The 23,073-nt window shown below is 38.9% G+C and overlaps 1 protein-coding gene across 3 annotated transcripts in view; it reads right to left on the reverse strand.

Moving 5' to 3' along the window:
* KITLG (KIT ligand) overlaps positions 1–22,692 on the reverse strand; it is an 83,512-nt gene extending 60,820 nt beyond the window's left edge. The window contains exons 1-2 of one of the 3 annotated variants that reach the window (XM_039869009.1): positions 22,432–22,683; positions 4,448–4,514 (exon numbers count right to left, since the gene is read on the reverse strand). In XM_039869009.1, coding sequence (XP_039724943.1) covers positions 4,448–4,450 — 3 coding nt within the window. In that variant the 5' untranslated portion in view covers positions 4,451–4,514; positions 22,432–22,683. Of the gene's footprint in view, positions 1–4,447; positions 4,515–22,431 lie in introns of all 3 variants that reach the window. The other 2 variants (XM_039869011.1, XM_039869008.1) reach the window with 2 other exon arrangements.
* Positions 22,693–23,073: the final 381 nt, after the last annotated feature.

Raw genomic sequence — 23,073 nt, forward strand, 5'->3', positions numbered from 1 at the left:
AGGTTTTGTCAGTCAGGCACAACTCTGCAGGTTTGACAAGAGAAGGAAATCCTTGACATGAGAAGATGGAGGCTGAAAATGCATTTTGCCAGGTTAGGTGGTTGGTAGTAGGGGCAACAAGACCATGCAATTAGCAGTCACAGCGTCCTAGCTGTAGCAACTTTACAGACAGCAGTGGACTTAACTGGGTTCTAGATGACAGTGTTCTGGAAACTCAGCCTATTCCTCTAGCCCTCCCAGTGGTTTTATAAGCCATCAAATACATTTCGATATATCTCATTCTGCTTAAACTAGCTAAAGTGGATTGTATTTTCTGCAACTAAACCTTCAGCAATACTAGGAGAAAAGAACCCAAGTTACTAAGTGTTTATTTCTCATAAAGGTTAGTCTAAACTTTCAAAATTCAAATTGTAAAATGAGGACCACGTTAAATATTTTTAAGAGCAATTTTTAATTGGCAATCCATGGGAATGTTAATGCAATTCTACTCTTGAAGCACAGAAAAGCAGTTCCCGTTTATACACCCAGGACATGTTTCTCTGGATTACCTAACACCTGAAACACAATAAAATGCCAAGGTCGTTGCTTATGAAAGAGAAAATGTTTAGAATACAAGAACGTCAGGAAAGTAAGACACAGATTCAAGTTCTGGCTCTGTCTCACGCCGAAACCACAAACAAATTATGGAGCCTCTCTGAGCCTCTCTGAGCCTCTTGTGGAATATTATTTCTTTGGATTTTTGAAAAGATGAAATATGACAATGTTATATAAGGCACCTACAACAGGAATGGCACATTACAGGTCATGACATGACTTGCTAATGCTACAGTTATTATTTTATCATCATTACTAATCCTTTCATTGTCGACTAACAACAAATGTCACAATTCCATAGATTCAAGATCAGTACGGGAAAGTGATGAAAACAGGTTATGAAACTGGCCCCTGAGCCTGGATTGGGTCGGCTCCCCCAAAGCAGGCAAGCTCATCTCCACCTGGTGCAAAAGTGAGGCCAAACTGTTTGGGCAACGGGTGAATGTTAACCTCAACTGCAGAGTTTCAAAAGTCAACTTTAGCTTTAGTAATAAATCCAAAACAGCTTTAGAAAACACAGTGTGTTTAACTCGTGCCCAGAGAAGCAGTATTGAGTGGGGGGTCAGGAGGCAATGAGTCTTGAATCAGGCTGCCTAAGGTTTTATCTCTGTTCTGCCGCTGACTAGCCTTGTGACCTCTGGAAAGTTATTTCATCTTCCTGTACTTTAGTTTCCTCACCTATAACATGTGCACAGTAACAGAACCCACCTCACAGCCTTATTGAGATCTCAACAGAGTTATGTATGTTAAGGCACTTGGTGTAGTACCTGACAACTAGCACACCCTCACGGATGTCTGCTACACTTAGCACTGGTGTCTTTTCAACCATACCTAGAACAAGCATCCCTAGTAATGTCATTTCCAGACTGGAAGTATGAAGGTTCAAGTCAAAAATCAGGACACCATCCTTGATTCTTTCCATTCCCCTATTTCCACATCCAGTCTGCGTCTGTCAAGTCCTATCAGTTCTAAGAGCAAAATAAATCTTGAAACATTCACTTTGTTCTATCTCAAAACTAAGCTCCCTCACTCCTGCCTGGAAGACTGCAAGGACTCTCTAAAGAGCCTTTGCCTTTATGCTTCTACTTATACTAACAGTATGGTCTTCTAGGAATATAAAAACCACTGCCTGTGTAAAATTCTGAATGCCTTTCCAATACACCTACAATGAAGTGTGAACTCCTGACAACGGCCTACAAGTCAGTACAGTATGTAACGCACGACCTGCCCATCTCCACACCGTACTCCAACCACTCTGGCCTCCTTTCTGTCCCTGAAGCATCTGAAACGCATTCCTGCCTTAAGCCCCTTGCACTTGGTACTAACAAGCTCTGCAAAAGGCAAGCCCTTCTCTTGATTCAGGATTCAGTTCAAATATCACTTTCCCAGAGAAACTTTCACAGGTAACCAAAGTAGCTTCAACATTCATATCTCAGTTTTATTTCAACTGAAGCACTTTTCATCAGAAATTTTCAGAATTACCTTGATAGCCCAATTAGTTTACTCTTTAATCATCTGTCCCTTCTGACAAGAATGTAAGCGATGTAAGGGTGAGTTATATTACTCTGGTTCATCATTCTTATCTCTAGCAGCTAAACTGCTCCTAACTCCTAGTACACGCTCTTTCACATCTGTGAATTGCATGTGTTACAAACTGCTACTAAAATACCCACAAAAATGCTCCTACAATCAAACTCCCTTTTACACAGTGTAGACCATGGTGGTAGCAAGTTCTAAATTGTTTGAAAAGAGAATAAACTCAGTTATATGAAATGGGCACAGATGAAGTCTGGATAACGCGTGATCCTCAGCAGATGGTGTCCATATTCCGACAATGGAATTGCAACATCACCCACCAGTTTTGCTTTTTATCTGTCTCCTGCACTTGAGTTTGAGCATCATAAGGCAGGTACTTTCAGTTCCTCACTGTTTTGCCCATAATGGGTAGAGCAGTGCCAAGCACAGAGAAGCCTCTCAGAAATCTTTTTTAAACGAATGAATGGAGGATAAACTTAAGAGTTTTGTCATCAGTTGGGTATAAACTACTGTCATACATCTCACTCTTGGTTCTAATAACTGCTAAATCCTAACGATGTCAAGTGTAATAATGCAATATTCTCTTAATTATCCAAATGTGAGATTACATAAATGCTTCTGTTTCAATTTTTAACCATTTTCTTTGTACCTTTAAATACCTCTCTAGCTCCATGAAAATGGAAAATTAGGATATAAAACCAGAAATAATCAGGGAGATCGTTTCATAAACTATATAAATGTCTAACCAATGTACTGTATACTTGAAACTAATAATAAAATTAAATTAAATAAAAAGAGAGATAGACTATAAGCTCCAGGAAGAATAGGAACAATATAACTGTTTTTGCTCACTATTGTATCTCAAGCATCTAGGCAGTGCCTTGCTTGTACTAAATGCTCAAGAAACAATTTTTAATGAATAAACAACCAGTGGAAAATACCTCTCCTAGCAGATGCAGCCAAAGTGCGATAATAAGCCAAAATGCTGCCCCAAATATGCCTTTCTTAAGGAACTAGATAATGTGGAATTACTTTACTTTGTTGACTCTACAGGAGCATATTTAAAAAAAAATAATAATAATGTAATATTTTCCTACAGTAAGTACAAAGTAGATACTTTCCTACAAGTACATACAATGGAAGTCTCTGAGAAGTCTACAAGTCTGTAGTTTAGAATTCAGTATAATATGCAATTGTACATTTCTGTCTCTTCAATGAGCTCTAATCCATCAAACTTTCTAAAAGCAGCCATTCATAAAAAAAATTACTCACACTGATTCGGCACTGAATCATATACAAGGAATATTATTTCACTTGAAAGCAAACATGTTCAGAAGTGATGACATAGATTAAGCTTTTAAATGCTAATCTTATCTCTTCCCAAAGCATTGGTTGACTCTGATCTGTCATCCCTACTAGAGCAGGCGAAAAGAAAAAAAAATACTCATAGAACTAAATCCTTTATGTCATCCAGATCGTTTCTAGTTTGAATAAAAAATAAAAACAGCTACCTTCTCTTCAAGGTAATACAGGCATAGTATTGCTGCTCCCTCTCACATGACTTGTTTTTTTAATTCCAGTTTTCCATGGATATCATGGAGTTTTGCTTAGCATTCTCTATAATACCACCACATAGGAGGAAACTCCAAAATCAGTAGAGAAAGGAAGAAGCACAACAACAACAAAATGGAGAAGACGTTTTACAATGTATCAGGATATGAGTACTGGAATCGCACTTTTTATTTTTATTTTTTTAAAAAGGTGCTGAGTTAATCTTCAAAGTAAATGTAAACTATATTGTGTTTTGAAATTCTTCCTCAAAGATGACTCAGGAAGATTATCAATTATGTTTCCTAGTTTAAAAATCAAAAAAAAGAATATGAAAAAATGTATCTTAAACCAGGGGTCCCCAACCACCGAGTCACAGACTGGTACTAGTCCGTGGAGGCCTGTTAGGAACCAGGCCACACGGCAGGAGGTGAGCTTCATCTGTATTTGCAGCCGCTCCCCAGCACTAGCATCACTGCCTCAGCTCTACCTCAGATCATCAGGCATTAGATTGTCATAGAAGCACTGGTTCCTGGTGCCAAAAAGGTTGAGGACTACTGCTAAACCCTCAAGTCCTTACTCTAAGTAATGCTAAAGAAAAAAAAAGGAACTTTCTTCTTGGGGCAGAAAAGAGGGTTGAATAGGTAACCATCTCGTGACAATCCTTTCGGCATCTTTTCAAACCAGCTGCTTTACTGAGGAATCAAATGAGGATGGAGAAATAAATGTAAACAGGGAGACCACTTGGATAGCAAAGAGATTCTCTCACCATATAGGAGAATAGGGATCGACTTCCTCAGGAAATGAAGAGAGGACCTTGTGAGCAGTGAATCCAGCTAAATGAAATTTAAAAGATATGTTTCAGCTGCTGTATGAATTAAGTGTCCAATCTGCACAAACCATTTTACATATCTACTTCATTGCTTAATCTTTGTATGTTATCTCCTGTTCTCATTTATGGTACATTCTGGAGCTTTTGTTTACAAATTGAGGCAGGAGATGAGACTTTGATATCTGTGAAATACTATTATTTAAAACTTGAAAAGTGGTATAGGTTTCAAATATATTAATCTTTCAGTTCTACAACCAACCCAAGAACATTACCTAATTTAAAAAAAATAATAAATTTAAAAATGTCAGAACTTGGAAAACTTGGCAACAAGAGTATCCCCCAAATGAATTGTTTTAAGGATATAAAATCTCTAATGTTACTTTAGAGCAGTGTATTGTAAAATAGTACTATTATTGCTTTGGTAGCTTCTAATCTCAGATGAAATTTGTGAATTCTAATCACAAGTGAAATATGAAAACATCATTTCTTGTTAATCCTCTTCCAACTTTCTTTACCACATTTAATATACCTTTGATCTTAAGTACCAAAACATCATTTTGGCCACATTTCTTAACCACATCTGTCTTAAATCCATAAATGCCATCCAGATGGGACCATCTAAAACTTCTGTCATATCTGTCCGTCATCACTTTCTAGATATATATTAAATACACATCAGTACCCAAAACTACACAACATGTTGTCCTTCTCCATTGCACTGCCTAACTATTAACTCATAAAAACTGTGGAAAGAAAATATGAAGGGAGGCATCTTAAAGGTGGGTGAGCTGGAGAGGAAGAATCCATGTACTATACTTATAACTGTCTCATTCAATATTATATAGCAAGAAAATCATCTTATCTAGGCAAAAAAAAAAAAAAAAAAAAACAGGAGGATGATCCCAGCACTAGTAAGTACCAAGCAAGGGATTAGGGGGCGCACACGGGTCAGGTTTAAGGCTGACTAGTTGTAAAATGCTGAGCAACTTGTTCAACCTCTCTAAGCCCACCTTCCTCTTTCATAAAATGGAATAATGGCACTGCCACCCTCATAGGTGGAGAAAATAAGGAGAAATAAAGTGTGTAATACACGTAGCTCAGGACCTGGTACACTGAATGGGCATCAGAACCAGCATTTTCTTGGGTGGTAGTGGGGGCAGTGAGACCATGCAAGCAGTAGCAGTCACAGCTTCCTGTACTAGCTGTAGCAACTTTACAGACAGCAGTGGACTTAACTGGGTTCTAGATGACAGTGTTCTGGAAACTCAGCCTATTCCTCTAGCCCTCCCAGTGGTTTTATAAGCCATCAAATACATTTCAATATATCTCATTCTGCTTAAACTAGCTAAAGTGGATTGTATTTTCTGCAACTAAACCTTCAGCAATACTAGGAGAAAAGAACCCAAGTTACTAAGTGTTTATTTCTCATAAGGGTTAGTCTAAACTTTCAAAATTCAAATTGTAAAATGAGGACCATGTTAAATATTTTTAAGAGCAATTTTTAATTGGCAATCCATGGGACTGTTAATGCAATTCTACTCTTGAAGCACAGAAAAGCAGTTCCCGTTTATACACCCAGGACATGTTTCTCTGGATTACCTAACACCTGAAACACAATAAAATGCCAAGGTCGTTGCTTATGAAAGAGAAAATGTTTAGAATACAAGAACGTCAGGAAAGTAAGACACAGATTCAAGTTCTGGCTCTGTCTCACGCCGAAACCGCAAACAAATTATGGAGCCTCTCTGAGCCTCTCTGAGCCTCTTGTGGAATATTATTTCTTTGGATTTTTGAAAAGATGAAATATGACAATGTTATATAAGGCACCTACAACAGGAATGGCACATTACAGGTCATGACATGACTTGCTAATGCTACAGTTATTATTTTATCATCATTACTAATCCTTTCATTGTCGACTAACAACAAATGTCACAATTCCATAGATTCAAGATCAGTACGGGAAAGTGATGAAAACAGGTTATGAAACTGGCCCCTGATCCTGGATTCGGTCGGGTCCCCCAAAGCAGGCAGGCTCATCTCCACCTGGTGCAAAAGTGAGGCCAAACTGTTTGGGCAATGAGTGAATGTTAACCTCAACTGCAGAGTTTCAAAAGTCAACTTTAGCTTTAGTAATAAATCCAAAACAGCTTTAGAAAACACAGTGTGTTTAACTCGTGCCCAGAGAAGCAGTATTGAGTGGGGGGTCGGGAGGCAATGAGTCTTGAATCAGGCTGCCCAAGTTTTTATCTCTGTTCTGCCGCTGACTAGCCTTGTGACCTCTGGAAAGTTATTTCATCTTCCTGTACTTTAGTTTCCTCACCTATAACATGTGCACAGTAACAGAACCCACCTCACAGCCTTATTGAGGTCTCAACAGAGTTATGTATGTTAAGGCACTTGGTGTAGTACCTGACAACTAGCACTACACTTAGCACTGGTGTCCTTTCAACCATACCTAGAACAAGCATCCCTAGTAATGTCATTTCCAGACTGGAAGTGTGAAGGTTCAAGCCAAAAATCAGGACACCATCCTTGATTCTTTCCATTCCCCTATTTCCACATCCAGTCTACGTCTGTCAAGTCCTATCAGTTCTAAGAGCAAAATAAATCCTGAAACATTCACTTCTGTCCATCTCATCAATACTAAGCTCCCTCACTCCTGCTTGGAAGACTGCAAGGACCCTCTAAAGAGCCTTCGCCTTTATGCTTCTACTTATACTAACAGTATGGTCTTCTAGGAATATAAAAATCACTGCCTGCGTAAAATTCCGAATGCCTTTCCAATACATCTACAATGAAGTGTGAACTCCTGACCATGACCTACAACACAGTATGTAATTGAAACTTGCCCACCTCTAGGTCATTCTTTCTTGATGTTTGGTGTTTTCCAGAAATATGAACCTTTCAGTTATATACTCAAAACCAAGAAGCTCGCCTCATTTTTTGAAAAAAAAAAAAAAATTAATAAAATAGGTCATACTACAAGGTTGCATAACTATAAAATAATATCATAACTTTGAAAACTTGGCTCAAAAGAGTTTTATAAGTTTTTAACTGACTTTTGTAAAAAATACAATCTCTATATAATGTTACTTTAGAGCAGTGTATTATAAAGCAGTAGTATTATTGCCTTGGGTCACTAACATAGTGGCTTCACAAGTGAAATATGAAAACATCATTTCTTGTTAATCCTCAAACTTTCCTCCACCACATTTAAATATACCTTTCATCTTAAGTACCAAAACTTCATTTTGGCTACATTTCTTAACCACATCTGTCTTAAATCCATAAATGCCATCCAGATTGGGCTGTAAAACTTCTCATATTGTCATAACTGTCTTTCATCACTTTCTGAAGATTATACACATCAGTATCCAAAACTACACAACATGCTGTCCTTCTCCATTGCACTGCCTAACTATTATCCTACACAAATGGTGGAAAGAAAATATGAAAGGAAGCATCTTAAGGTGGGTGAGCTGGAGAGGAAGAACCCATGTACTATATATGTATCAAGAAAATCATCTTATCTAGGCAAAAATTTTAAAAAGGAAGATGACCTCATCAAGCAAGGGATTGAGGTGGGCACACGGATCAGGTTTAAGGCTGACTAGTTGTAAAATGCTGAGCAACTTGTTCAACCTCTCTAAGCCCACTTTCCTCTTTCATAAAATGGAATAATGGCACTGCCACCCTCACGGGTGGAGAAAATTAGGGTAAGTAAAGGGTGTAATACACTTAGCTCAAGACCTGGCACATCAAATGAGCACTGGAACCAGCACTGTCTTTATCATCATCGATAGTACTATGTCCTAAAATCTTTCTGGCTCATAAACCCTTTACACATCGTGAATTAGCAAGCACCAACTGGCACTTACCATTCAACCACTGTGTTATTTCCTTAGAGATGGCCAGCAACTTGTTCCACCCTCATCTCTTTTGAATCCCCGGTCTCCACTCTCTGCTGTAACCCAAGCGGCTCATTTATCATTTCTCTCTCTCTCCAACAGAATTGTATTTGAACTGCATGCACAGTTATATTTATTTCTTATCGACATCAATGCATAATAGTAAGGTTCTAAAGCTCCTCCTACCTTCCAAATCATTCTCCTTGCTGTCACCCCAAATATCAACTGAGGTCAGTAGGCATAAAATTGCTAAGTACCCAGATCCATGCTTAGAATGCTGATAAACGTTTGGAATGTTGACAGTAAAAGATTCAGTCAAAAATACATCTGGCATGATTCATTAACTCATAATTCGGTTCAGAAGATCTTTACCAAGATTTTGTAGCTGTGCCACCAGCTGGGGATGACAACATAAGGCAATTTAGCCAGGTAAGTAAAAAGATAATTTCAGTATGTTTTAAGTATAGAATTTTTCAATGCTATAGGAGCAGAGGTAAGATCAGTAAACAGAGGGAGTAGCGGCGAGGAAGAAGGGAAAACAGATATTAAGGAGGGCTTCCAAGAGGAAGAACCATCTTGGCTGGACAACTGGAGAGGCTGTTAGGGCCCTTGAGACTAAGGGCAGTGTGGTGGGTATGTCACTGTACCACTGCTCATAGTTAGGTGACATTGCAATGAAATTTACCATTCAGGGAGTGGTGGACATGAGCACTAACCAAATCACAGACAACTTTGTATAACTGTTGAGGGTTTGGACTTTATACTGCAGGCAATGCAGTCACTGGAGGATTTTAACTATGGTAGTTACATGGTCAAATTCCATTATAACTCTAGATTGTATGCATTAGAGAGAATCTTTAAAATTACAGAATTCACTATTCGTTTTGTTGGATAATGAAATAAACGTCCTCATGGGGACTAAAACCATGTATCAACACCACACAGATTAATCTAGAACATGTGTTGTCAGCAAGTTCTTCTTCAGACTTTCCGGCATCACCCCTCAAATTCCAGGGCACACATTTTCAGGGAAAGATGCAGACCTATCTCTTTGTAATCCAGCTCTTCTCCTCAGCAACTATAAAAATAACCCATGCCAGTGATTCTGTCCCATTTTCCTTTGGGCCTTAAAAGAATGGACTTATTTTTTTTTTTCTTTTTCAATATTTAAAGGATATTATACTTCTTGGTTTTACCGTCTTTGTTCAAGTTAGATCCTACTCTGAACGGAACTCAAAATTACTTCATATATTTCTGGGTTGGTAACTTAATTGTTGATGTAGCAAGAGTCAAAGATTCAGTCAAGAAACTTCTAGAAACAGACTTCAAATTATACAATGTCAGAAAACAGGAGCTGTTTTCTGTCTTTCAAAGTGCTTTGAATAAGTCAGTACTCCATCAAAAGGAACATAACAGTTTACTGTTCTGTCACAGAATGGAATGCTTGGTAATTTGGCATCTGTCTTGATTGATATAAAATTTACTTGAAGATTAACCTGGATAGTCAAGTCTTTAGACTCTAAACACAATCACCCATAAGAAAATAAAACCTGAATTCATAATGAAAACAATCCCAAACTGCTGATCCTACACATTTAATTAAATTCAACACATGCTCGCTTCCCACCCCCAAACAAACAAAAAACTGTGAATAGGAAAACGAATTTTGCTTGACAGCACCTAGGCATTTACCTAGGTTTTCTAGGTATCTAGCATGGTACTAATCCTTCTCATGTATTTATTGGCTCGTTTAATCCTTAAAAACAGGAGGTGGATACTATTATAAACCTCATTTTACAAACGAGAAAATCAGAATGTTAAAAGAATTAAGTGACTTAAAGTCATTCAATTTGAAGAGGTGAGTCCAGATCTATGAGTCTGCAAAGCTATTAACACATACCATATATAAAGCAGTTTGAGACTCATTTTGGAAAATATTAAGAAACAAGAAGCTTTCATGTATTTAGAAAGTTTCAATTTTTCATTACTCAAGGCTTAGAATAATACTATGACCTTTAACTGGAACCACCCAATCTCTAGAGCACTGCTCTATCAATTACTTGTAAGGCAGCCAAGATGTGTTTCTGCATCCTTTGTTTCAAAGGGCAATGCTGACCTCGATTCAGACCCTTCACTAATCTCAGTTCATGGTTACACAACCCCATTTCCCATAACCACCCATAATCTCTCTAGGCTTTTCAATGACCACAGGTTTTAAATTATTACAACCATCAAACAAATGCAACAGACTGACAAGTAGACAGCTTCATGCATACTGATCTATCTGCTGGCATAGCTCAATGCCAGTATCTAAAGATCAGAGATACGAGTTATCGAACATCAGTTCTAGGTCAGTCGGTTTTCATATATTATCTAATTTAATCTTTGTATTCTTCTGACTATGTCTATTATCCTCATTACCTCATTATACATATGAAAACACTGGGGCCTAGAAAAAAAAAGTAAATAACATGCACATGGTCTTGGTGAATAACAGCTGGGGCTTCAGCTACATTCTAATTCCAAAGTCCAAGCTCCTTTGAGTGTCTATAGAGGCCAACAGGTCAAACGCTTTACACAAATACAATTTAGGGCTTAGTAGTATAGCTGGAAATCATGTGTTAAGTTTGAAAATACTACCATCTACTCTTCCTGAACATTGATCAAGAATACAAATTTGTCAATAATTTTATCAACAAACTTTAATGAAAACAAGAATTATTATGTAATTATAGTGACATTTATATCACGGGTTTTATTTTGAGTTTTCTATACTGTGTATTATACTGAACAAGTCAATAAACATCTCTTCACAATAAAAAAAAAGTCAGAAATACTTTTTAATGATAGTACAAATCTGTGAGTGCCAATCACAAAGTAAGTATACAGTATATTATTTCTAGGTTAAAAAGGTATGAGAAGGAACAAGAAAAGGAGCGGGGGAGAAGGAAAAGGGAGGAGAAAGAGGGAGGGAGAAAAACTGGAAAGTATTATTATTCCATTTTACAGAAGTGGAAATTCAGGTAAGAAAAGGTTAAGCAAAGTTAAATAATTTGCCTAAAATCTCTTGGCAAACTAGAGTCAAGAGCCAGAGGTAAAACCTAGCTGCTTTTGACACAAAAGCCATGCTCTTTCCATTCTCCTTTGACAAGTGGCTATATTTCTGTGGATGCTAAAAACGATTTCTCCCAGATAGGAAAAAGTAGGAATCACTCACCAACTCATGGGAAGGCCTCATGTTCGGCCCCCCCAGTTCCAGGTAAAGCTTAGAGTTTAGGAGTGTAGGCTCTGGTCCCAGATCGTCTGGTTCAGAAGCCAGCTCTACCACGTACTAGCTCTGTGACCTTGGGTACACAATAGAAAGAAGTAACTTTGCTCTAGGTAAACTATCTTGTGATTACAATTATACACATTTAGCTCTTTTTCAGTTTTTGTTATAGTAGGAAATGAAAACAAATTATTCAGGACTAAAGTGAATTTGAAGCCTCGGTTATTTGGATAAATTGCTTCAGCTTTCCCTTTCATTCTGACAGTAAAGACTTTACAATTAAAGTCACTTTCATTAAGTAAGGAGTCATCGCTATTGACAAGTTTACCCCTTGCTTAATGCTAATGATAACAGTAACTGTTTATTTAGTATTTCTCATGTGCCAAGCACTGGACTAAGAGCCTTTTGAGGATTATTTCATTTAGTCTTCATAACCACCTCTGAGAAATGTACTATTGCTCTCCATGTTTGGCAGATGGGGAAACTGAGGCTGAGAGGATTTTGGGCTGAGCGAATGGAAGACGCTGTCTAACTTTCATATATATAATGGGGGTAATAAGGGTAATAGACATAGTCAGAAGACTACAAAGATTAGATTAGATAATATATGAAAACCGATTGACTCAGAACTGATGTTCAGGTTCATCACGTCTGCTGTGTTATCCCCTACACCTGCATTGAGATGATACCAGGACTTTTTAGCTAACACTTTCATTTCCACTAAACTGATAAGTTACGAGCAATGCTGCTGACAAGGGCACTCCAACAGTCATTTGTTTAAAAAATCATAGCGTCAATACAGAAAATGAATTTTCACTATTCATGCAGTTGGAGACAAGGAATAGCAAAGCTAAGGTCATAACTTAAATAGCTGGTAGTTTTAAAAGCCAGACATGTAAACATAAAGACATCGTTATTAAATAGTTTTCTAATATGCTCACAGACACTCAACATCATCATTGAAAACAGCATGAAAATAGGGTCAGGGCAAATTGATTAAAGTGATCCCTGAAGCATCTTTTTTCTCCAAGAAATTATTTTGAAACAATGTTAAAATATTTTAAAACCTGCCTTCTGCCAACAAAAGTACCATTTTTATTCAAAAAACATCAAGGTTTTGGCAGTAATTCTTAATTCCATAGAGTGGCATTTTTTTACAGTTTATAAGGGGCCTCCTTCACAACGGTCATTTGACAACTAAGTAGCCCGAGTAGGGAGAGGCTGGTGACCAGGCCCAGGCTCCCTGACTTGTGTATGTGTTACTGTTCCTCCCAACCATTTACACTCCAGGATAGGACTGAGGAACCTGGGTCAGAAGCAACCTGTCACTCCCCAGAAACTCAGCTCTGCCTGCCTCAGTCTTTCCTGTATAGGACTAAAACCATCATCTCTACATACACAAGTTAAAAAGAAAAACAAAACTCAAGCCATACAGATTATGTATGTATGTATTCCTAAACACGGTGCATTCTAGTAAAGCGGTTAAGTGGAATTTAGATTTTACAACTCAACAGCCTTGGCTTAAAATCCAAGCTTTTCCATTTACTTGCATTTTTTTTTTTCCTTTTAATCTTGGGCAAATTTTCTTAATCTCTCTGAACTTTAGGTTCCTTATTTGTTAAAAAAAAAAAAGAATGATATCGACAATAGTATCTACTTTATAAAATTTTTTTTTGCTAGAATCAAATGAGATATACTTGTGCAGTTTGTGGCATGGTGCCTCATCTGTGGTGAGTAATCAACAGATAGTATTAACATTAACTAGTCTTATTATTTCCTTATTCAATATGCTGCTCTTTTTCTTAGGCTGCTTGTCTTTTGGCCTATTTTGAATAGCTATTTCCTTTCACAGAAAGAAGAAAGGTAAAGGAGATAAAATTGGGGGAAAATTTGTTTAATTTGCTAAGAGTATTTATGAGTGTTAAAGAAGGTAGATAACATATAAATAAGTCAGTTAAGGTATTAATCTCGAAGGATTCTTTTAATTCATTTATTCATGCAAGCCCTAGAGCCAAAGGCAGGAATTGCTAACAATGAATTTATTTCTTACAGCCTGTTTATCTGCTGTAATGTTTCATGATTCACTGTTCTAGCAGAGGAGGAAATGATTATTTACTAAATGCAAGTCACTGTGCCCTTCGTCGATGTGACTTCATCATCAAATCCACACTACGAATAGGTAGTTATTTCTCCATCCATTTTAAAGATTGGGAAAGTAAAGTTCAGAGAGAAACACTTATTGAAGGTCACATAGCTAGTACATGGCAGAACCAATACTACATTTGATCTATAATGCAATCCAATATTTTGTTTTCTCACACGGCTTCCAGTTTTGTTTTGCTTAGTAAATGATGTTGCACATTCACTGAAAATAATGCTGTGAGTGGTGAACAAAGCATCAACCAAACACATTTGTGTGTATAACAGACCCAGTATGGTAAGTTAAAATTTGCCTTCTGTTTATAAATAAATAAATAATTTTAAAAGCTTCTAAAAAATGTATCAGCACCTAATAACCTAAATCAGGAATTTATTTCTTCCATAACATATTGAGTATCTAATACGAACCACTCTGCTAGGCAACTAGAATCATAAAATTTTTGTTGTCTAAATTCTATTACTGGCAGCTGTTTTTAATATCTGAATTGCATTTGTTTTTGATCCAATGTTCCTGTAAACAGAATATGTATCTTTGAGGTACGGAATAAGCCACACTAATGCACTGTGGCTGTGCTAGCTAAATCTTTTTGGGTGCTAATCTTGGCAATAAACACTTGGAGTTGGCAGGGGAAAGACCATATCTGAGTTTCTTCATTTGTAAAATGGGACTTAAAAAAATCATACCTACCTCCCAGAAGAAAAGTTCTACGAATTAATTAATCTTGGTACTGTTTTCTACTGAGTGCCACTCTGGCATGATTTTATTATCAGGGTGATATGATTTTATAAAACAATGATGAAAGTTTTTTAAAATGGCTATACATTTAAATGTTAGGTTTGGACACATACCTATTTACTTCAGTAAATTTCATTTCTTCAAGGTGAATTATTTATGTGTGACATTTGTGCAGAAGTAGAACAATAAATGGTCAAATCATTTGAGATTTAAAAGTCTATTGAATTGTTTTAACAATAAAAAAGATTTAAGTTTCAAATGGGGACAAAAAATAAGTCCACTATTTTATAAGTACTGTAAAGATACAGAGTACTATGGCTACGGTACATTATAAACAAACGTACTGAAGTTTTAAAAATACTTTCTTGGGCAAGGGTTAAGAATTTTTTTTTTATGTTTATAATTTGTTGTAAAAACAATGTATAAAACCCTACTTTGTAGTTCTGTACTTTTCTACATAGAATTTCATCCAATATTAAAAACATTATGCTAATACCTCCCTATATGAATGTTTTTTAACTCCTTTATCATCCATGCATTTCGGTGCCCATTTTGGACGACCTGGAGGCAGAAAGCACCAGCCATGCCCCTGCACTGTGACCATTTCTAACAAGCAGTAGAATGCCGTGTATTAGAGTCAGTCCTCAGTCTAAAAGAACACATCAGACAGAGATCTCTGGGTAGGGCCGGAGTAGCTTTCTAAAACAGCCAGAGCAATCACAGAGGTTTTAGTTGGTCACGAAAAAGGTAAATCTCTAGTGTGTCGACTATTTCAGAAGCGTTCAATTGTAGGTTTACAAAGAAACGTAGTGATGTGTGACTGCTGAGGTTTGTTTTGCAATCCTTAGGTTTTCTAGATCACATTAGAAATGATTTTATATGAAACACCTCTACCCCTCCTCCTTCCCTCTGATCTAAAGCTCTGCAGTGAATATCAATTTTAAGTCATCCATATGGACAACACATGCCAGGAGGGGAGCAAGGTCTTTATAACACAACCTACTTTCTCTGCAACACTCTTGGAAATCAAGGAATCTATGTGTTTTCGCAAGGCAGTAGTCTAAAAGGACATTGAGAAAGAGGTTCCAAGTGAACAGTGGAAAACTCAGCACAAGGGGGGCCCTCACAATAGACTGCCATTATTAAATTGTAATTTTTAGAGGTGACCTGGCTTACTCAAACACGCACATTTAAGAGAAACTCGCCAATTATGAGATGTACTAAATAGAAAGGTCTTTGGCTTCAGAGATTTAATGTCAAGGTGAAAAAGAGGCAAAAGTTTCAAGCACCCACAGGGCTTTTGTTAAGATGAACTTCTGCTCCTGAAAGGGCAACAGAGTATGTGTAAACAAGACAAATGCAACATCACCCCTGCTATGCTCTTTCCTCCCAGGTCTGCAGCAGGAGTCCATTATTCACTTGGGGTGCCCTTTCTGCAAAGGTGAAGGAGGCGGAGGTTTGCTTTTTCAAGTGAGTGCTGATAGTGGCTTTTGCTCTTGCTCTCGTCTTTTGCGCCCTTTTGTATGGTCGCCTTAGAGAGCAAAGGCATTCTTTGCAAGGCCACTGCCCAATTTTTGAGCTGCTGTCTGTGTGCCCAGAACACAGAAAAAACACCCTAACTGTGCCCATAAAGACCACATTCTAATCAGCAGCACTCAAAGCCCCAAGGCAACAGTTACACCTGTAAAGTCGAATGTTCAATTCCTGCATCCAGATAACCAAGAGATAGCTACTGCTTTTTTGTCTGGATCATCGCCTCAATTCTGAACTCTGTTTTCATTGGTAGCTCACTACACTCTGCCTATGCCTAGAGGAAAACAGCATTATTGTCACTGCTACCGCTCTATTTTCTGAGGAATCCACGGTCTCTGGGCTGGAGGAGAGGTCCAGCTGCTCTTTGAATATTCCCATGTCGACAACAAGAAAAGGGCTGTCATGACTTCTAACTTACTAAAGAAAATCTGCAGCTGGGCTTGCCCCAACTCTCAACTCATATCAGTCCTAGAGAGAAGCTAAGGAAAGGAGGTAAGTGAGACACGTTCCAGAGACAGTTATTGGACTTGTAAAAATCCAGAGCAAGATGGTACTGGACCTGCAAAAATCCTCCACAAAGTGCCTTCCACAGAAACTGTCTTTCCCTGAGGCAGAAGGGCTGCTCCCTCCTTATCCAGTCTCTGTTTCCAGCTACAGACCCTCCCCCCACCAACTATCTTCTGAGGATTAACTCTAGGGTGTGATCCAGAGATACTACAAAGATTCAGTGACTTGCCCAAGACTTGCCCAAGACTTGCCCAAGACTAAGACTCAGCGACTGGCACTGGAGCCAGAACCAAGTGCAGTACCCATTCCTCTGATTCTCCCCACTAATGCTCTTTCTACTACATGTTCAGATTCTCTCCATTGCCACTGCATGCACACACATTGGAGACTGCAGGAGCAGAAAAGAAAAGCAAAGAGAGGGAGGCATTCATTACCTTTTGTGAGCTTATCTCCTCTGGCTGACTTTGTCTTATGATTTTCCTCACTTAGAGAACTTACAGATCTGATGAGAAAAAATAAAGATCCTCTTCAACAATCAATGGACATTGCTAAAAGAGGAAGGTGTGAATCCCATTCTTGTTATAGAGACATAATCAATTACCAGGTGAAAAAGCTAAAAGTACAGAGCAGTCAAAATTCATATCTCCATCTCCTCCCATTCGCTGATTCATAATTACAAAACAATGGTTATAATTTGTCTTCACACCAAAGCAATGGTTACATAAATCTCAGAACCAAAGGAAGCTTAAATGTCATCTGGTTCAACATCTATTTGACTAGTACCTTAGAAATCGAAAATTTTAGAACTGGAAGGCACTCAGAAATCACCTAGCCCTACCCTCAAGATTTTCTCAGTTGAGAAAACTGAGTTTTGGAGGTATTCAAATACCTTCCCAAAGTCCTACAACTTAATATCTGATCTAATAAAAGAACCCCATCCCCTAATATCCAAGTCAATGTGGCAGCCAAGAAAAACAGTAAAATGTAGCCAAAAGACAGAGTTACATAAAGAACAGCTTTCCTTTAGATGACACATAATATGATCTTAAAAAAAGAACCACGAGGCCAAAATATAAGAAAATTGTAAGACATTATAAGGAAATCACTTTTTTTTCTGGACAGAATAGAGATAGTATAATGACAATTCTCTCAAACTCCCAGTGCCTGTAAACAGTTTTTAGTGTGCCCATAATTAAGTGAAAAGGCACGAACATTTTGTTGCATCTGTAAATGAGTAAGGCTACAATCAAAGGTTTCTATGAGACAAAATCTGTACAAAATAAACTTGAAAACAGCATATACTATCAAAGCATCCTGGTGTTGCTTCAATTTGTTTTATAAATTGTTCTGACTACACAGGTGACATACCAAAACCAGAGTCTCCTGTAGCTGCTTGTGATTCATGTACTAGAAAACAAAAACAAAAGATCATTCCTCAGAAATTTATTTCCAAATATCTCACCCTGATTTACAAATGAGAACATTAAAGTAATCAAGAAAAGAAAAAAAAAAAAATTCCCAAACTTGCATACTGGAAAAAAAAATGTTAAATGCAGTTGCCTGGGAAAGACAATAAAGACACTCTACAGAAATGAATGCATGGCTTCACTCAGAAGAGCAAGTGTAAGAACACCAGGGATAGGAAGCTGACTAAGTCCCTAGCCTAAAATAAAATCTCAGAATCATACAAGGGGAACTTGGAAAGCAAGAGTGTGCAACTATGGAAGTGAATCAGATATGGTGATAATATTTCCATTTTCTAGTTCTATTTTCAATTTTAATCCTCTCATTCCTTTTCACATTTAAAGAAAACTTTAAAGAATTTAACATCCTTCATGCCACATGTAGCCTTTGTTTTCACACAATCCTAGTTTGATGTGTGTTCATTATCGCCTATGAACAGATATCATCCTATCTGAATAGGAGGTACTGAATCCACAGATTCAGATTTATGGAAACTTGGCTTTTATGCTTTCTTGGTTAAGCATCGTTTATGTGCAATAGCTTTTCTCTAGGTTTTAAGTCAGAGAATTGCTGGAAGGCAATTCTCTTCTCAGGGACAAAATATTCAGACTATAACTACAGTAAGCCACTCTTCTGGGATAAAGATATATATAAAATCTTCTTCAGTCCTTACAACCACTGTGTGAGAAAACTCTTTATAAATATTTTATAACCATTGGAAAGGTTACACAACAGAATTCCCAAGGAGTTTAACCGTTTGCCTATGGTTATTTGTCTCAACATTGGTAACATGGGAATTAGAATGTAAGATCTTTCCACTATATCTGAGGTGCTCCCTAGACATGGATGAGGAAGCACTCATGGAGTGGGCTTCAATGATGGACCAAGTGTAAGATCTCCAATATTCATACTAGCCAAATGGTGATGAAAAGATTATTTCATCTTTATTATTTCTGGCAATGAAAACATTTCGATCACCTATCATTAAAGAACAAATGTGACTCACAATTTGCTCTGTTCAAATCAGCAGTTAGACATAAATAAAATTTAGCAATTTTAATTGGTTTGGCTCAGGCCTTCAGATTTCCATATGCTTATTTTCCTTGTGTTATGTTAAATGTAATTGACTTAGCACTTGAGTTTTAAAATCTTGGCAGAATGTATAAATTAAAAGCGACACAAAATAGAATTATTCAAAGCACACATTCCAAATTGAGTGATTTTAAGGACAAGGTGAAAAAATGCTCTTTTCATAAATGTTAATTTTTTTCTATAAAATTACATCATCCATCACCCAGATGAACTTCACACAGTCAAAAGAGTTGTTTTCTTGGAATAACAAAAGCTAACAAGCATTCTATTTGCTGCTTCTATTAAAACTGATGTATTCCTAAGTTGGCCTTTTCTACACTGTTTGCAAGATGAATTTTTCTTAGTATTTCTGACAGCAGTCATGAAAACGTGTACAAACCGTCTCAAAACTAAAATGTAAGTACAACATCAATAAGCATAGTGTCAGGCCCATTAAAATGACAGCATTTTAAAAAATAGTCTTGCAAAAATATGCTGCCCAATTGTTATTTAATATACTAGTGTATCAGAGTATTATATTGAAAATAAAAGATTATATATTGAAATAGATATTCTCTCTAAACTAGAGCCACAATTCCCTTCAGAAACTGTAAATCCACACAATATGAATAAAATGCAATCAGAAATCTGAAAACGCAAAATGCATTCATTCCTGTGGAAGTGATTAAATTTATTGTTACAACTGACTACTGCCCATGTAATTATTTCCCAAATACTGAAGTCCATCACACATGCTAAATAAATAAAAGGATCATTTATCAAACCCCAAGTGGCTGTTGATGGAATTTTCACACTTATTTAGCTTGATTGACAAGCCAGAATGCCTGGTGTACCGTTGATTCTTGGAGAGCTGCATAATTCAAGTTATTATTATTATTACTATTATCAAATTCTCATTTTACATCTTGGGTAACAGGAGAATATAGTTCTGTTTGTCTTAAAATAGAACTCTGGTATTGATGCTATCTTTATAAATGACCATTTAAACTATTGATTTGATAGATCTCCCTTCTTGGCAAGGATTATATTAGATTCAGTAGGACGATTCATCTTTCTCCTGAGCATCTGATTTCCTTGTGCTACTCTCCATTCAGAGTTGCACAGAAAATTTCTTTGTAACTTTTAGATTAGAAAATTTAGCAATATGAATGAGAATCTAATCCCCCTCCCCTATCTCCACCAATTATTTTATTGATTTCATGCTATTTCTTGCATCCCCCTTTTCCATGGCAAGAATGTGGAATTGCTAGAAGTATCCTTAAAGAAAACCTTGATGGTCATTAGATCCCAGGCAATGAATGTCTTCATTCAACAAGGGTACTGCCCTCCTATGCCTGCAAGTCCTTTAACATCAGCAAGTTCCCCCAAAGGGCTTGCACTTTAACTTGGTCCGAGCAGGTCACATTTCTAAAATACTTAGCTGTCTCAAATGTCCCTGGTCGGCAGCAGTGAGTCACTAATGCCATAGAGTTTCAGGCTAGATTGACCTCTTTCTAGTTTTCAATGGAATTATTCCATGTAATCCGACTTACAAGTGGTAAAAGAGATTACAGAGCTCACATTTGTTTCGCAAAGCAAGGGTGCAAGGATCATCAATCCTACTGACTCTCAAAGTGACATGACAGTACATCGCCCCCTTTGGAGTGTTGGTTATTAACCTGATCTGTCTCCAGTGTTCTTGTTTAAATAGGAAAGTTTACGCTCTTTTTCTCAACTAGCAGGTAACGGTGTCTCCATCCAGCCCTCACGGCTACCATGCAAGTGGGCAGATGCTACGGTAACAAGAAATTGGTTCCCCGCCCTTGCTTATTATTCCTCAAAGCAGAAAGCTTTGTTACAAATTACTTTATTACAAATCAAGTAATTACATTAAAACTCCTCTTTTGTTGCCAAAGTCTTTAACACTTGCATTTCAACAGTTCACTGTGGTGATCCCAAGTGTGGCATTCAGTGCTCTACCTATAAACTAACGTGCATGCAAGAGAGGGATCTGCACTCTGCTCCTCTTTGTCTTAGGCTGCTGCCCTAGAAACTACACAAATCTTTCTGCCCCTTTCCCCTGCCCTTTTTCACACGGTGCAACCAGCTCAGTTCTTCCTACTTCCTTGAGTGTGTACATTTCCCAAACCTAGACATCTATTTAAAACACGATACGAAGCAGGTCATTTAATAAAGCATTTCCACCACATGGATGCCTTTATTCTAGACTGATGACTTGTACAAACCTCCAATTTCCCTCTTATCTCAAACACTTCTACCCCTTCAACACATTTCAGAAATTGCAATGTCGGATAGAACCTCTGGGGAGGTGAAAGAGAAGCCTTACCCAACCCGCAGCAGATACACAGAACAATTCCAAAAGGGAGAAAAGAGGCAACAACTACAGCCGCGAAAAGAACTATGGAAGGGAGTAGCGTGGCGGCCCTTTCTGAACAAGACACACATTTGCTTCAAGGGAAAAAAAAAAATCTAATTGTACCCCTGGGCAGTGCTTTACCCAGTGTTTTCTGTATAATGCACAATTTAGCAGCACTGGGGATTACCTCAATAACTATCATCAGAGGTGCCCATTAAAAAAAAAAAAAAAAGACCTTTCTCTTCTGTGATGAAAGAAGGTGGGTGCAAATGTGGAGGTACTACCCCATCTAGAGCTCTCTAGAGATCTCACTCAGAGCCTCAAACCCGGCAAATGCCGCGGGGAGCCAAGTATTTCCAGGCTGGCTGGGCAGGTTCTCCGCCCCACCGAGCTCTGCCGCCAAGAAACTCGGGGTGAGATTTGCTCCCGCCGCTGCACCCGCGTCGGCACGAGCCCCGCGCCCACTTGGGGGCTGCACAAAAGTCTAGGTTGCAGAGCAAGTGTGGCGTACAGGGAGCTGTTCGGTAACACCCCGGAATCCACGGGAAAATGTCTCCCGTGCAAAGACATGCCTCCCCATGATAACTTAAACTCTTCGGCCAAAGAGCAGATCCTTCCTCCTTACAGAAACTGCAGTTCTCAACTTGACAGCTCCAAACTTAACGGCTGCGGCTGCAAACTTGACACCAGCTCCCTCTCATTCCCACTCCTCCTCTGTCTGGCTCACCCGGCCCGGGCGGCTCCGACTCGCACGCCACACCCGCCTCCCCGCACCTTCTTGGCTGGTCCCGCGGGCACAGCCCCGCACGCCCAGGTAGCCAGTGCCGGGAAGCACCGGCCTCCGGGCGCGATTTTCTTGGAGAGCCAGAGAGCTTCGGGGCGCGCCCTACTCACTTGTGTCTTCTTCATAAGGAAAGGCTGCGCTGTGATCCAGCCCAGGCAGCGGTGTGGCGACTCCGTTTAGCTGTTTTGGAGCTCCAGCATATTGCACGAGCAGCGGCTGCAGATAGTCCACGCATTGGGCAGTCCTAGCGCAGCGCCCACTCCACGGCCCGTGCTGCCAGCTGCGATCCACGTCCCGGCTCAAGGCGGCGATTGAAGCCCAGGCCAGAGCGCCGCCAGCACTTTTATATAGCTCCCTCCCGCCTGCTCCGGACACGCCTCCTTCCCTTCCGGAGCCCCGGGGAAGCGAGTTGGGGCTGTGGCGCGTTGGGGGCGTGAGAGAATGGGGGGTTGGAGTGGGAAGGAGGGGTAGAGACGAAGGGGAGCGGTCAGAGCACTGTGAATGCCCCAGAAGTTGGACACATCAGGCCTAACGCGTCTCCTAGCCAGGGGGCTCTGGGCGCACACCCGCAGGAGGCCATGAGGGAGCGCGCGGGCCGCGGAGGGTGCAGCTTAACAACCTGCAGTCGCTGCTGGCGCTGAGCGCGAGGCGCGGCTTGTCCCTCCTTGGCCTCTCAGTTCGGCGGGAGCTCACCTGGCACCGCCCGCGGACGTACGAAATACCTCGCGCGTTGGCGAGGGCCGGGACTCCCT

Source organism: Pteropus medius, unplaced genomic scaffold (genome assembly GCF_902729225.1).
Source record: "Pteropus medius unplaced genomic scaffold, Ma_sr-lr_union100, whole genome shotgun sequence".
NCBI classification, from domain to species: Eukaryota; Metazoa; Chordata; class Mammalia; order Chiroptera; family Pteropodidae; genus Pteropus; species Pteropus medius.